The 12,581-nt window shown below is 45.6% G+C and overlaps 1 protein-coding gene across 1 annotated transcript; it reads left to right on the top strand.

Annotated features, from left to right (window-relative positions):
- Nucleotides 1–2,118: 2,118 nt before the first annotated feature.
- GPR12 (G protein-coupled receptor 12) lies at nucleotides 2,119–3,147 on the top strand. Its single transcript, XM_084841644.1, has one exon. It carries the CDS (start codon nucleotides 2,143–2,145, stop codon nucleotides 3,145–3,147), a length of 1,005 nt encoding a protein of 334 aa, XP_084697770.1. The 5' UTR covers nucleotides 2,119–2,142.
- Nucleotides 3,148–12,581: the final 9,434 nt, after the last annotated feature.

The following is a 12,581-nucleotide window of genomic DNA, read 5'->3' as shown; positions in this document are numbered from 1 at the left end:
TCTTCTTTGCCTGGGAATAAGCTCCAATGCTTACCTGGAATAAGCTCGATTGAATTCAATGGGGCTTACTTCTTTTTGAGTACAGACACACACAGGATTGTGCTGTTAGTTGCATATTATGCTCTGACGCTGCCTAGTTTTGTGGGGTTGGTGGAACACAAGCTCCCTAGATTCACAGAGAGGAAGGGGTGGTGATACCTACTTTCCAACATGGGAAGTATTGGAGTCCTCTTTGCACCCCTGCCAAATCACCTTTCTGCCTTTCCTTCTAATTTCAGGCAGAACGTCCCTTCTAATGTTTCAGGTGAACATAACGCTGTAATTTAAGTCTTCCTCAACCTGCTGCCCTCCAAATATTTTGGGCTACAACTCCCACCAGCCCCAGCCACCATGGCCAATGGTCAGGGGTGATGCGAGTTGTATTCCATTTCCACCACATCTGGAGGACACCAGATTGTAGCTAGATGCAGCCTCCGCTCCCCCCCCCCGCTTTTAAAAAAACTTGGGTTACCGCCTTGCCCGATGAAGAGTTTCGAAGAACTCAAACGCTTGCACGCTACTCTGCGACCTTTCGCTGGCCTAGGAAAGGCACCATCGTTCAAATATGGCTATAAGAGCACAAGAAGAGCTGGGGAAAGGTTGCGGCTAATCACGAAAGGGGAGCGAAAGGCAGGCACTCTGCACATGCTCAGGGTCCTCACGAGCCAGGGCTGCCGCCGCGCACAGCGGCGGATTTCGGGGGCCGAGGCACCGGGGGAGAATTTATTGGGGCGGGGAGGAGGGAGGTCTGAAGCAGGAGAGAAGTGGGGAGGAGCCTCCGAAGCGGCGGGGGCACCGCCGAGCAGGCTTCGACGGCGAGGGAGCGCGTGGCGCGGGCGGCGGGCGCGGAGGCGCGGGCGCGACCGGAACGCCCCGGAGAGGTCGCCCCGGTCTGGCCGCGGCGCGTGCGCGCCAGCCAGCAGCAGGTGCCTCCCCGCGCCGCCCCGCCCCTCCCGCGCGCGCCGGGCTCACGCGCTTGCGGGCGCGGCGTCCTCCCGCGCCGCGCCGGCCGCCCCTCCCCCGCTGCGCGCGTGCTTGCGCCGGACCCGAGATGCCGCGCCGAGGAGACGGGCTGCCCACCTGCGCGGCTTCCTCGCAGAGCCCCAGCCTGGCGCGGCCGCGGCCTCCCTTGACCCGCGCCCGCGCCCGCGCCGTGCAGACAATGAGCCGGCAAGAAGGAGCCGCGGCGGCGGCGATAGAGCGCCTTGCTGCATAGAAAGGAAGCGGGGATCCTCCTCCTCCTTCTCCTCCAGAGGAGAAGCCAAGGTGACCAGCGCGCAAAGAGCGTGGCCCGCTGTTGCGAGCGTCTCTGTGTCTGCCCCCCCGTGTCCTCCACGCGTGTGCCTGGGGTGCGGGGCGAGGGTGCGGAGAACCCCCCCTCGCCCCGCATGACACCCCCGCCCCGTTTCTACCTGCCCCCTTCCCCTTCCCCCCCTCCGACATTGGTGCTAATTGGGCGGCTCTGCTGCAGCGTTGTCCCCGAGAAGGATCCCTCTAGCTGCCGATGCTTGTATTCTCTCGCTGCTGTGTGGGGAGTTCCGAGACTTTTTGCTCTCCTGTTAATCGAGGTCAAAAACAGGAAAAATTAACAGGCGATCATAATAAGCATGCCTGCTTATGGGGTCATAGCTTTAATTAATTGTATCTGCTCCGAAATGGTGGATGAGGATTGAATGCTTCAACCACCGTGCTGGTATGAGCCTTTCAACTTTGTGTGTGTGTGTGTGTTCAAATCCTTCTTTCAAATTGTTCCAGCTCTTCTGTGGCATTTTAGTCATGAGAGCAGCAGGACCTGACATCCCCCGTCTGTGCATTTCCCTTTTATTTTTACATGATGGAAAAGGTGTTGCTCCTGTGTGTTTTGCCTTCCTTTTTCATTTTTGTTTTAAATACGTAAGGGGCAGGTTTCACTTCGGTGCTTCTTCTTATCACCATCATTTTGTACGGTCATGTTTATGTAATGAGTGCCTGCCGGTTTATTTAGACGTCTAAGGTGTGTGTTGCATGCCCCTTAATTGTGCTGCTGACTGTTGCCTTGAACGTTAAAATAATTTCTTTCTTTAAAAAAAAATTGTCTTTTTGTTGAAGAGGACAGGTATAAATATGAACGAAGATCCCACAGTTAATTTAACGTGGCTTCCTCAAGACCGCTTAGAAGCTAGTCCGACAGAGAATGTCTCAGCTTCTGTCTCCTCCTTCATACCTGTCAACGACCCAGAGCCAGAGTTGATCATAAACCCTTGGGATATTGTCTTGTGTACTTCGGGAACCCTTATCTCCTGTGAAAATGCTGTTGTGGTCCTTATTATCTTCCACAATCCTAGTCTTCGTGCCCCAATGTTCCTCCTGATTGGCAGCCTGGCCTTGGCAGACCTCTTAGCAGGGATCGGATTGATCTTCAATTTTATATTTGCTTATCTTCTCCAGTCGGAATCTACCAAGCTGGTCACAGTTGGACTGATTGTTGCCTCTTTCTGTGCCTCCATCTGCAGTTTGCTGGCTATCACGGTGGACCGGTACCTCTCTCTCTATTATGCTTTGACTTACAATTCGGAGAGGACTGTCACTTTTACCTATATCATGCTCATTTTGCTCTGGGGTGCTTCGATCTGCGTTGGACTGCTGCCTGTCATGGGCTGGAACTGCCTCAAAGATGAATCCACCTGCAGTGTTATCCGGCCGCTCACTAAAAATAACGCGGCTGTCCTTTCTGTCTCCTTCTTGCTTATGTTTGCTCTCATGCTACAGCTGTACATTCAGATCTGTAAAATCGTCATGCGCCATGCCCATCAGATTGCCTTGCAACACCACTTCCTGGCCACATCTCACTATGTGACGACCCGTAAAGGAGTTTCGACTTTAGCCATTATCCTGGGAACCTTTGCTGCTTGCTGGATGCCTTTCACGCTGTATTCTTTAATAGCTGATTACACGTATCCGTCTATATATACCTATGCTACCCTCCTTCCAGCCACATACAATTCCATTATCAACCCTGTAATATATGCTTTCCGAAACCAAGAAATACAAAAGGCACTTTGGCTCATCTGCTGCGGCTGCATCCCTTCAAATCTTTCTGCAAGAGCCCGATCACCCAGTGATGTTTGATTAACAGAGAGAAGAGGACGTTGTTTGTCTAGCATTGTGTTCTATGGCCCTCCTGCGTTCATTAAATTGTACATAACAGGTTTGCATTCAAGCCACGGGGAGCGCTGACCTTTTCAGAAGGAAAAATCCCACTGACCAAAATAAACTGTGTCCTGTAATTTCAGGAACATTCCTGAAAGCACAATTACTTTCTTGCCAACTTTAAGGCTGTAATTCTATATACACTTATTTATTTATTTATTTATAATATTTATATACCGGTTCTTATTTGAAACAAATCCCCAAGCAGTTTACAAAAGAATAAAAATGAACAAAGCAAAACAAATAAAGGCACCACATGCACAAACACGTGCATACACACACAACAGCATTATGAGGATGGTACAAAGATAGCTTGTGGATGGGGGAAAGCAAAGTAGATAGATATGTTTTCAGTAATCACCTAAAAGACACCAGCCAGAGTTAGTTGAGGCCTGACATACCTCAGAGGGGAGATTATTCCTCAGGGTGGGTGCCATCGCAAAGAAGGCCCACCTCCCTATTGTCACTAAATGGAAATCTGTCGGCTGTGGCACGAGAAACAGGGCCTCCCCTGAAGATTGCAATGGCCTGGAAGGTTGGTATAGGGAGACACACTCCATGAGGTAACCTGGTCCTGAGTTGTATAGCGCGTTGTACACGAATACCAACCCCTTAAAGCAGGTTGGCAGCCAGTGTAGATTGTTTATCAGAGACGTAATATGTGCCTGGTAAGGCACCCCAGTCATTTATCCAGGAGTGTGTCCCATTAAATTCAGTGGAGTTCTGAGTAGACATGTATAGGATTGCACTGTGAGTGGTACTCAGCTTCTGTTCTTGTTGTGTAGCAAGACTTCTCCCTTTTATCCTACAGTTTCTCCCAGGCTTCACCATTCCTTCAGAGGAGGGACTGGCTCAGTCAATCAAAAGGAATGAATGTGTAGATCTGATTTCTCCATCTGCATGAATGGAGAGTCCACTTGTACAGGAACTCTGGGGAAGCCCCACAACCAACTTTGAAACAGTTCCATTGACTTTAACAACACTGCTGTTCCAGAGTAAGTGGGTTGTAAATCAGGGCTTCTTGACACGGAGTTTTTATCCTGCTATTGAGATTGGTTACGGAAGTTTGTGGGCCCTTTAGATGACGTCGTTAACCTCCAGGGTGTCTCCCACACTAAATGACCTTTATTCCATTGGCCAAAAGATCAGAGATAATTACAGTGGAATTCCTCCATGAAAAGAGGAAACAGCGCAATAAGAGGAGGTAAACCACAGCGCTATCTAGCGGCTGTATAATGAAACATATAGAAGACTCAGTTAAGGGGTGAAAGGAGTGGGAGGAAGCGTGTGTAAAGGGAATCCGTCGTGATCCTGCATTTAAAACAGAAGCAGAAAGCCCCGCTTAAATGCAGAATTTTAGGCTGGTGTAGAGATGCTGTCAGTCTCTCTCTGATGGAATCATTTTTGATGTTTTTTAAGACCTGCATTTTAGGACACAGACAGATGTTATTTAAGAAGAATTACACAACATGTGTGGCTCTGAGCAAGAGATAGCCATATACCAGGGGTGGGCAGAAGGTAGATCTCCACATGTTTTGGACTTCGACTCCCAAAAGCCATTGCCAGCATAGCCAATGTCTTTCTGCCCATTCCTGCCATAATATGTTATTTTGTGTAACTAGTAGCCCAAGACATCTGATTGTGATGTATGTTCCCATCTGGACTGCAAGAGGGATGGGGGTGCCCAGCATCATCCACACAGTTCAGTGTGGATGGGCCTAAGACGGATGACTTGCATCCAGGTGTGCATTCCAGTGTGGAAAGACATACAGATGTATATTCACATCTGATTTTCATTTTTGCTGTCTGACCCAGCTACAGAAGCCATTCAAAGAGGTTTGCTTAAAATGTAACCTCAAAAGGTAGGGAATTTGCAGCCCTTCAGATGGTGTTGGACTCCAGATCCCATCATCCTTGACTATTGTCCATGCTGGCTGGGGATGATGGAAGTTGTAGTCCAGCGATATCTAGAGGGCCGCATATTCCCCATCCTGCTATATGCAGTTTCCCATAATTTTTCTGAACAAGCAAAAAATTACCCTCCTTTCAAATTTTTTACATAATAGAGACAAATTATGCTGATTGATTTTTTTTCTTTTGTCGAAAGAATTATCCTTTTCGGTCTTAGTAAAAAGAGTGAACACCAATCGTAATTCAGTTTATGTAAATGTAAGCCAAACTGTCAATCCAACTTGAATCTTTAATAGTCCCGTTAGTACTGTGTACTATGGTGTTTATGATTATATTTCCTAAGAACAACTAATTTTGCAATAAATAAGATTGTTATGCAGTAATAAATCTCAGAATATCCAGTTTTTGAAACAGACTAAATTTTTCAGGCAGCCTTGCAGTTAGCCACTAGCCCAAACACTTGGTGACTAACCATTCCTTCTGATTGTGTAGCTTCAGCTTGCCAGACCGACTACTCAAGCTGCCCTGTGATACTTAAATACACAAGGGCAGGCATACAGGCTGGTGAATTTTTTTCATATTTTTTATAGGCTGGTAATTTATTTTTTAGTACTCATCTTCAAGGCTGCAGGAATTATTTAATGAAATTAGCTACTTAAATTCAGCATTTATCTCCAACATCAACATGGAACTGTTCTGTAAGATACGTCACTGACATACATGTATGTGTGTGTTTCATGGCATTCTCTTTGTTCTGCTCTGACCTCAAAATTCTGAAGTCTAGTCTGACATTTTCAAGTTTGAGCACATGAGATCATGATTCCACATAATGAAATGTGCACGAAACTTGTTTTCTACTTTTCTAGCAATTCCTCCATTGTTTTGAAGCACAATACTGTATGCATATCATTCCATTTCATCCTAGGATATTAGTTGTAATGTGAAAGATGGAGGTTATTGCCATGAATAGCTATGGTGGAAGACAACATGGTCTATTTCTGTAGCTTGCAAACGTCTTCTGGGTGCAAACCAGAACAACTGGATTAAAAGAAATTCTAGAAAAGGTAAAATGTAAGGGGCATTGCCATGTGAACTCACTAATGGAAATCTGACTTATTTTTATGAAATGTAAGCATGTGTATTGCTATCTGAGCCAAGGAGGGGAGGTTCCTCAGATCTGCAGCAGTGAGATTCCCAGCTATAGGCTTCTCTGATCTTTTTGCCAAGCAGTAAGAGAAGCACGAACCTGGGATTGTGGCTAAAAAGAGAAATGTTTCAGTATTTCTTTGGAGCTAGTACAGTTGCCACATCTTTTTGTGATGGAGTCTTTGTGCCTTTAATGCAGGGATGGGGAACCTCCAGCCCACGAAGGTACATCATCTAGCCCACAGAAGTCGCCTCCCGGGCCCTTCCCCCTGTCCTAGCACTAGGGAAAAGCAGCCTTTTCCTAGCATGGGGAGCAGAAACCCCACTCTTCTCTCCAATTACTGATTGGAGATAATGGTAGGGGGTTCCTCTCCCAGCACTAGAGAGAGACTGCCTTTACCTCTGAGAGGAACTGCTGTTTTCTCCATGCAGAGAGAGGCAGGAGAAATTGCTGTGTGCCTTTCTCTGTGTGCAGAAACTCACCTATGATGTCAGGGGGAGGGACTTTGGGAGGGGGAGGGGCTTCAGGGAGAGGGGCCTGTACCCTGATGCCATCCAGCCCACAGGGATGAGCCAGAAAGCAATCCAGTTCCCCACCCCTGCTTTAATGCTGCAAAACATACAGGAATCCATCTAGTTGCACCTTGTTTCATTTTTGCATCTCTTTGCCAGAAAGCAACACCTATTGAATTTCTGCCTGTTGCGCAGCATTTCAAAGCACCCAACCTCAGTCAGGGAAAATGTGGCAACCATTTTGTGCAGTAAAGGAGAAGAGCCGGCTGAAGGCCCAGGAATTATTTGGGAGAGAGGCAGGGAGTGCTCCTGCTTGTGAGAGGTGGGGGTGGGGGTATGTAATGGGACGCATAAGCCTTGGACCGAGATGCCTGTCCAAGAGTGTGACTGCTATGCATTAACATGAGTTTACACATCTGCTGAATGTTAAAGAAATATACTGTATTGTTTCAATGATCTCGTTCTGTATACAACAATTAAATTTTAATTGTAAGAACAGAAATATTGAAAGTTATATTTTAAAAATAATACCTGTATAATATATAGAAGGAAGAGCGTACCATATTGTTGAACATAACTAAACAAAAGGGCTGATTCAATCTTATGAGTTTGTTGTAGCATATTCTAGTGGAGTGGGGACTATTGCCTCATTTTTCAGATGGGGACCTTTCTGCCCTAGCCTCCTGTCTAGGGTGCTGAGTTTTTCATGTATGGCACTGTTTTCACAGGGAGCACTTTCAAAAGATCAACTCTTCAGCAGACAGTTGAGATAGTGCAGTCACTTGTAAAGACCGTACTGCCTCAGTGAAACATGTTTGAATCGGTCCTTATTCCCTGTCTTTTCATGCGGCTATTCTGTTGACTGTGGCTTTTGTGGCAAGTTTCTGTGATGTTAAATGATTTGTAAGCTATACACAGACAAGAATTTCATATACGTGCCTAGGTCTCAGTTTGTTTGAGGCCATTGGGGTTCCAACTGCAATAACTTAGTTTTTAAGCCAAATTAAATTCTAGTTTGAAGTTTTCATCTATAAGATTGTAAGGATTTATCCAAACGGGTGTATTGAAACCGCAGTTTCTTCCATATTTATCTGATGGGTAGATCTGAGCAGGAACCCATATCTCAGAATACAATAATGTGTACGTATGTATAGTAAAAAAGTTGTGATAATTTCCAGTTTCTCATGATTAACAAAGAAACATCACATAGTGCGGTCTAGAGTGAATGTTCTTAATTTTTATACAAAGTGTGTAAACATATGACAACTACATGTTAGGCTTGTTTGCTAAAATTAAAAAGTTGATTTATTTAAATTGTATTGCCCTGGTAAGACAAAGAAAGAATGTTGTTAAAATATTATAGAAAACATTTTAGTCTGTCTGTCTGTCTATTTGTCTCTCTCTCTCTAACATATCCAGGGATCTGATCTGTTACCTGTACAAGATTGTAAATCGCTACCTGCCTAGTTACCTAAGGGGATTAAGAATCCCTCCCAGGTGATCAGGCAAGGAACACTTTTGTGAAATGGAAGAGAATTGGTTCTTTTTTCCTCCCTTTCTTTCAGACCATGGTTTAATTCAGACATACTGGTAAACCCTGGTTTGGCACTACATGAGCAAGTCTCAGATTCACACACTTCCACCTCTTCCTCACGCATGCTCTGATTCCCTCCCATCCCACATTTTTCTCTCCTTCTGTCGTTTCCCTACTGCCTATTTTAGACTGTAAGCAACTTCGGAGCAGGGACTTGTCATGCGTTGCTTATGAATCTCTGTATGTTGCCATATGCACAGATGGAATAGTGTAAAAGGAAGCCAGGGAGAGGAAGAGGAGGAAAGAGCATGCAACCCTGCATCTAGTTCTTGTAACACCAACCATGGTTTGGCATTGTGTATATGAGTGTGCCAAAACATACCTAAGATAAGTTTGGCAGGCTCATTCGGTTTTCTTGTGGGCCAGTGACTTCTGGATTTATTTGCAAGTACAAGATGATCAGGATGCACAGCTAAGCACAGTCATAAATTGAGTGGAGGGGTGATTCAAAAATACATTAAAGAAATAAATGCAGTTTGGAAGAGAAACTTTAAACCTGGCAGAGGGTGAATGGGCAAGGCCATTTGTACAAGTGACATGGTTTCCAACTTCTGCAACATGAATGTGGCAATCTTCATGGACTAGGGAGATATGCTCCTGTTGAAAATGGCTCTTTTCTGCTCAGCACCACACGAAGGATTGTATCCATTGTTTGTCTAACTTTAGTCCTGTTCATTTCAATGGGTCTGCTCTAATTAGGACTAACATGGAATACAATTCTAAGAGCTGCAAGCTAAACTGGAGGAGGGGGGAATTAACTTTCAGCCTGCCTGCATTTCACTCCAAATTGCCCCCTCCCAAGCAGCCCACCCCAACAGGCTTTCAGATGTGTTTTCTCCCAAACATCCCAAGAGATAGCTTTACAAACAACAATGATGGCTTTCATGACACTTTTGAAAACGATCTAACCCCCTAGCTTATAGCTATATTGGTAGAATTCTCTTTTTATGCAGATCTGATGCGCAAGGCCGACCATGATCTTAACTTTAATCATGATTCATAGTTGGGCAATTTGTACAGCACTGAAAGCCACCAAATGAACTGGAAGATTGCAGTGGTGCATGCATTTTACATGTACTATTTACACATAATTTGCCCATTATTAGCATGTATGTAGTGGACGCATGTGCCCTTTCCTATTGAGACCAAAGAATGTTCTTAGAATTCTTGTTTAAAAAGTGCTCATCAGTTAATGGATACAACATGCTGTCATATTTAAAATGTTCATTCACTGATCATAGAATCATAGAATAGTAGGGTTGGAAGGGGCCTGGAAGGCCATCAAGTCCAACCCCCTGCTCAATGCAGGAATCCAAGTCAGAGCATCCCTGACAGATGGCTGTCCAGCCTCATCTTGAATGCCTCCAGTGTGGGAGAGCCCACCACCTCCCTAGGTCATTGGTTCCATTGTCGTATTGCTCTAACAGTCAGGACATTTTTCCTGATGTTCAGCCGGAATCTGGCTTCCTGTCACTTGAGCCCATTATTCCGTGTCCTGCACTCTGGGATGATCGAGAAGAGATCCTGGCCTTCCTCTCTGTGACAACCTTTCAAGTACTTGAAGAGAGCTATCATTTCTCCCCTCAGTCTTCTCAAGGCTAACCATGCCCAGTTCTTTCAGTCTCTCCTCATAGGGCTTTGTTTCCAGTCCCCTGATCATCTTTGTTGCCCTCCTCTGAACCCTCTCCAGTTTGTCTGCATCCTTCTTAAAATGTGGTGCCCAGAACTAGACACAGTACTCCAGATGAGGCCTAACCAGTGCTGAGTAGAGGGGAACTAGTACTTCCCGGGATTTGGAAGCTATCCTATTAATGCAGCCCAAAAGAGCATTGGCCTTTTTTGCAGCCACATCATATTGTTGGCTCATATTCAGCTTGTGATCTACCACAATTCCAAGATCCTTCTCGCTTGTAGTGTTGTTGAGCCATGTATCCCCCATCTTGTAATTGTGCATTTGGTTTCTTTTTCTTAGGTGCAGAACTTGGCATTTATCCCTATTAAATGTCATTCTGTTGTTTTCTGCCCAGCGCTCCAGTCTATCCAGATCACTTTGAATTTTGTTTCTGTCTTCCAAAGTATTAGCTATCCCGCCCAATTTTGTGTCATCTGCAAATTTGATAAGCTTTCCCTGCACCTCCTCCTCCAAGTCATAGATATGTAGATATGCTACATGCATATAGCACCAAATTTATGGGTGGCGTCCGATTGGTGTCCCCCTGCTGGCAAAATGCATCTGCCAGGAGAATGAGGGAGAACGTTCTGTGATTCCTCCTCCACCCTGCAGCCCGACCCCTCGTGACACCTCCCATACTGTTCCAAAGGGTCTCCCAGAGGAGATGGGGGAGGGGCATTGCAGAGGGGAGTTGCTGAAAATGTCCCCCCTCCCATTCCACTGGCAACTGCGTTCCATCTGCAGAGGAATACTAATTGGATACCACTCTATATCTTTTAACATACACAGAGAAGGTTGGTGGAATTCTAGCCCAGGAGGTGCTGGACAGTAGAGGCTGGTGGTGCTTCTGCACCTTGGATAGCTCCTTTAGAGTTCTGAGTGGTTCTGACTGAACCCCATAGTGGATTTACCGCCCCACTGACATCAGAGCCACCAGCCTCCACTGGTGCTGGATATCTGTGCATCAATATTTGTTTTCTGTGGGCCTGTTCTAGTGGGTACACATACAACCTCAGAATCTGGATTATACACACAGGTAGCCCATGGGATTGAGCTCTGGGCTTCTGTACCATCTCCTACCACACGTAGAGCCCTAAATGTGAATTGGCAGCCCGTCCACTGTGAAAAGGGAGTGGCCTGATCCCATGAGCAGGGCGCGGGACCAGTCTACCTGAATGACCGCCTTCTTCCATATGAACTTGCCTGGTTCTTAAGAGCTGGCGAGGCTCTTCTTTTGAGGCTGCTGCCTTCAGAGGTTCATTTGGTGGCAACACGAAATGGGGCCTTCTCAGTGGCTGCTCCCTGGCTGAGGAACTCCCTGCTGAGTGACTCCCTGTCACTCCCTCTGTATTGTCCTTTACCAGCAGGCCAAGACCACTTTATTCAAGTGGGCCTTCGGTGTGGAAGCAGGTCTGTTGAGCTGGATGCTATTTTTACTCTGTTATTGTTGTTTTTAATTTTTTTTATTGTATTTGCTTATTGTTTTTATCCAGTTTTATTAGTGATTCTAAGCTGCCTTGAGTGCCATTTTTGGTAGAAAGGCTGGGTACAAGTCAAATAAATAAATATTGGCATTTATGCAGAGAGACCCCATTCACATGAAAGGTTCTATACAAGGGCAAGAGGAAGGTATGCGCCCAGGCATTCTTACCTGCCCCACCAAATGTGTCATCTGCATGCTCTGTGTGAACTGACCCTATGTTGTGAGTGATGTATTAGTAATTCTCTGTGCCTTGTATGAATAGCACTCATTTTTAAGAAAAAGCCCTGATGCGTTGGGAAGTAGTAACTCCCTTTTCTTACCAGATGAATCTTTCAGCCTGTTGAGAGTGACTAAGAGCCTTGGAGTGCTGTGTATCCCCAGATGTTCAAAATCATGAGTCACCTCTTGATTTTAAAACATTATAAACGTGGGTTGTTTTTCAACCCCTGCATTCCCCCCACCGCCACTTTGGTCTGCTTTCTAAATTTCTTTTTGTGCACTTGAATTCCCAAAACGGATTTTAGATATGTGGCCAGCAAATACTACTGCTGATGTGCATCACTGTGGCACAAAAGGTTGAAATAATGCAAGCTAGAGATTGACTGATTAATTTAGGGTGTAATCCTATGCATGTTTAGACAGAAATAAGTCTTAACAACTCCCAGCATTCCCCAGCCAGCATGTCTAAACATGCGTAGGTTTGAACCCTTAGGGCTCAATCCTATGCATGTTTAGAAAGATAAAATAATCCAACAGCTCCCAGCATTCCCCAGCCAGCATGAATTCCATGTAAGCATGCATAGGATTGCAACCTTAAATGGGTATTTTGTTGTGCTTCTGTGGGTTCAGATATGTGGATTGGCTTCTGTGGGTTCAAATATGTGGATTGGCTTTGGAGTTCAGACCCTTCGTCTGCTTCTACTCAGTTTCTTGGGTGAATTATTTGTCTCTTGACTAAGCCAGGCTCCTATGGCAGCTATTATGTGACTAGCCACGTCCTTCATGGAAACCATTTTGTTGTAGCGCCCACAGCA

This window comes from Heloderma suspectum, chromosome 3, assembly GCF_057233095.1.
Source record: "Heloderma suspectum isolate Gila_16-S chromosome 3, 16-S_ref, whole genome shotgun sequence".
Lineage (NCBI taxonomy): Eukaryota > Metazoa > Chordata > Lepidosauria > Squamata > Helodermatidae > Heloderma > Heloderma suspectum.
This window is presented reverse-complemented; position numbering and strand designations above follow the sequence as displayed.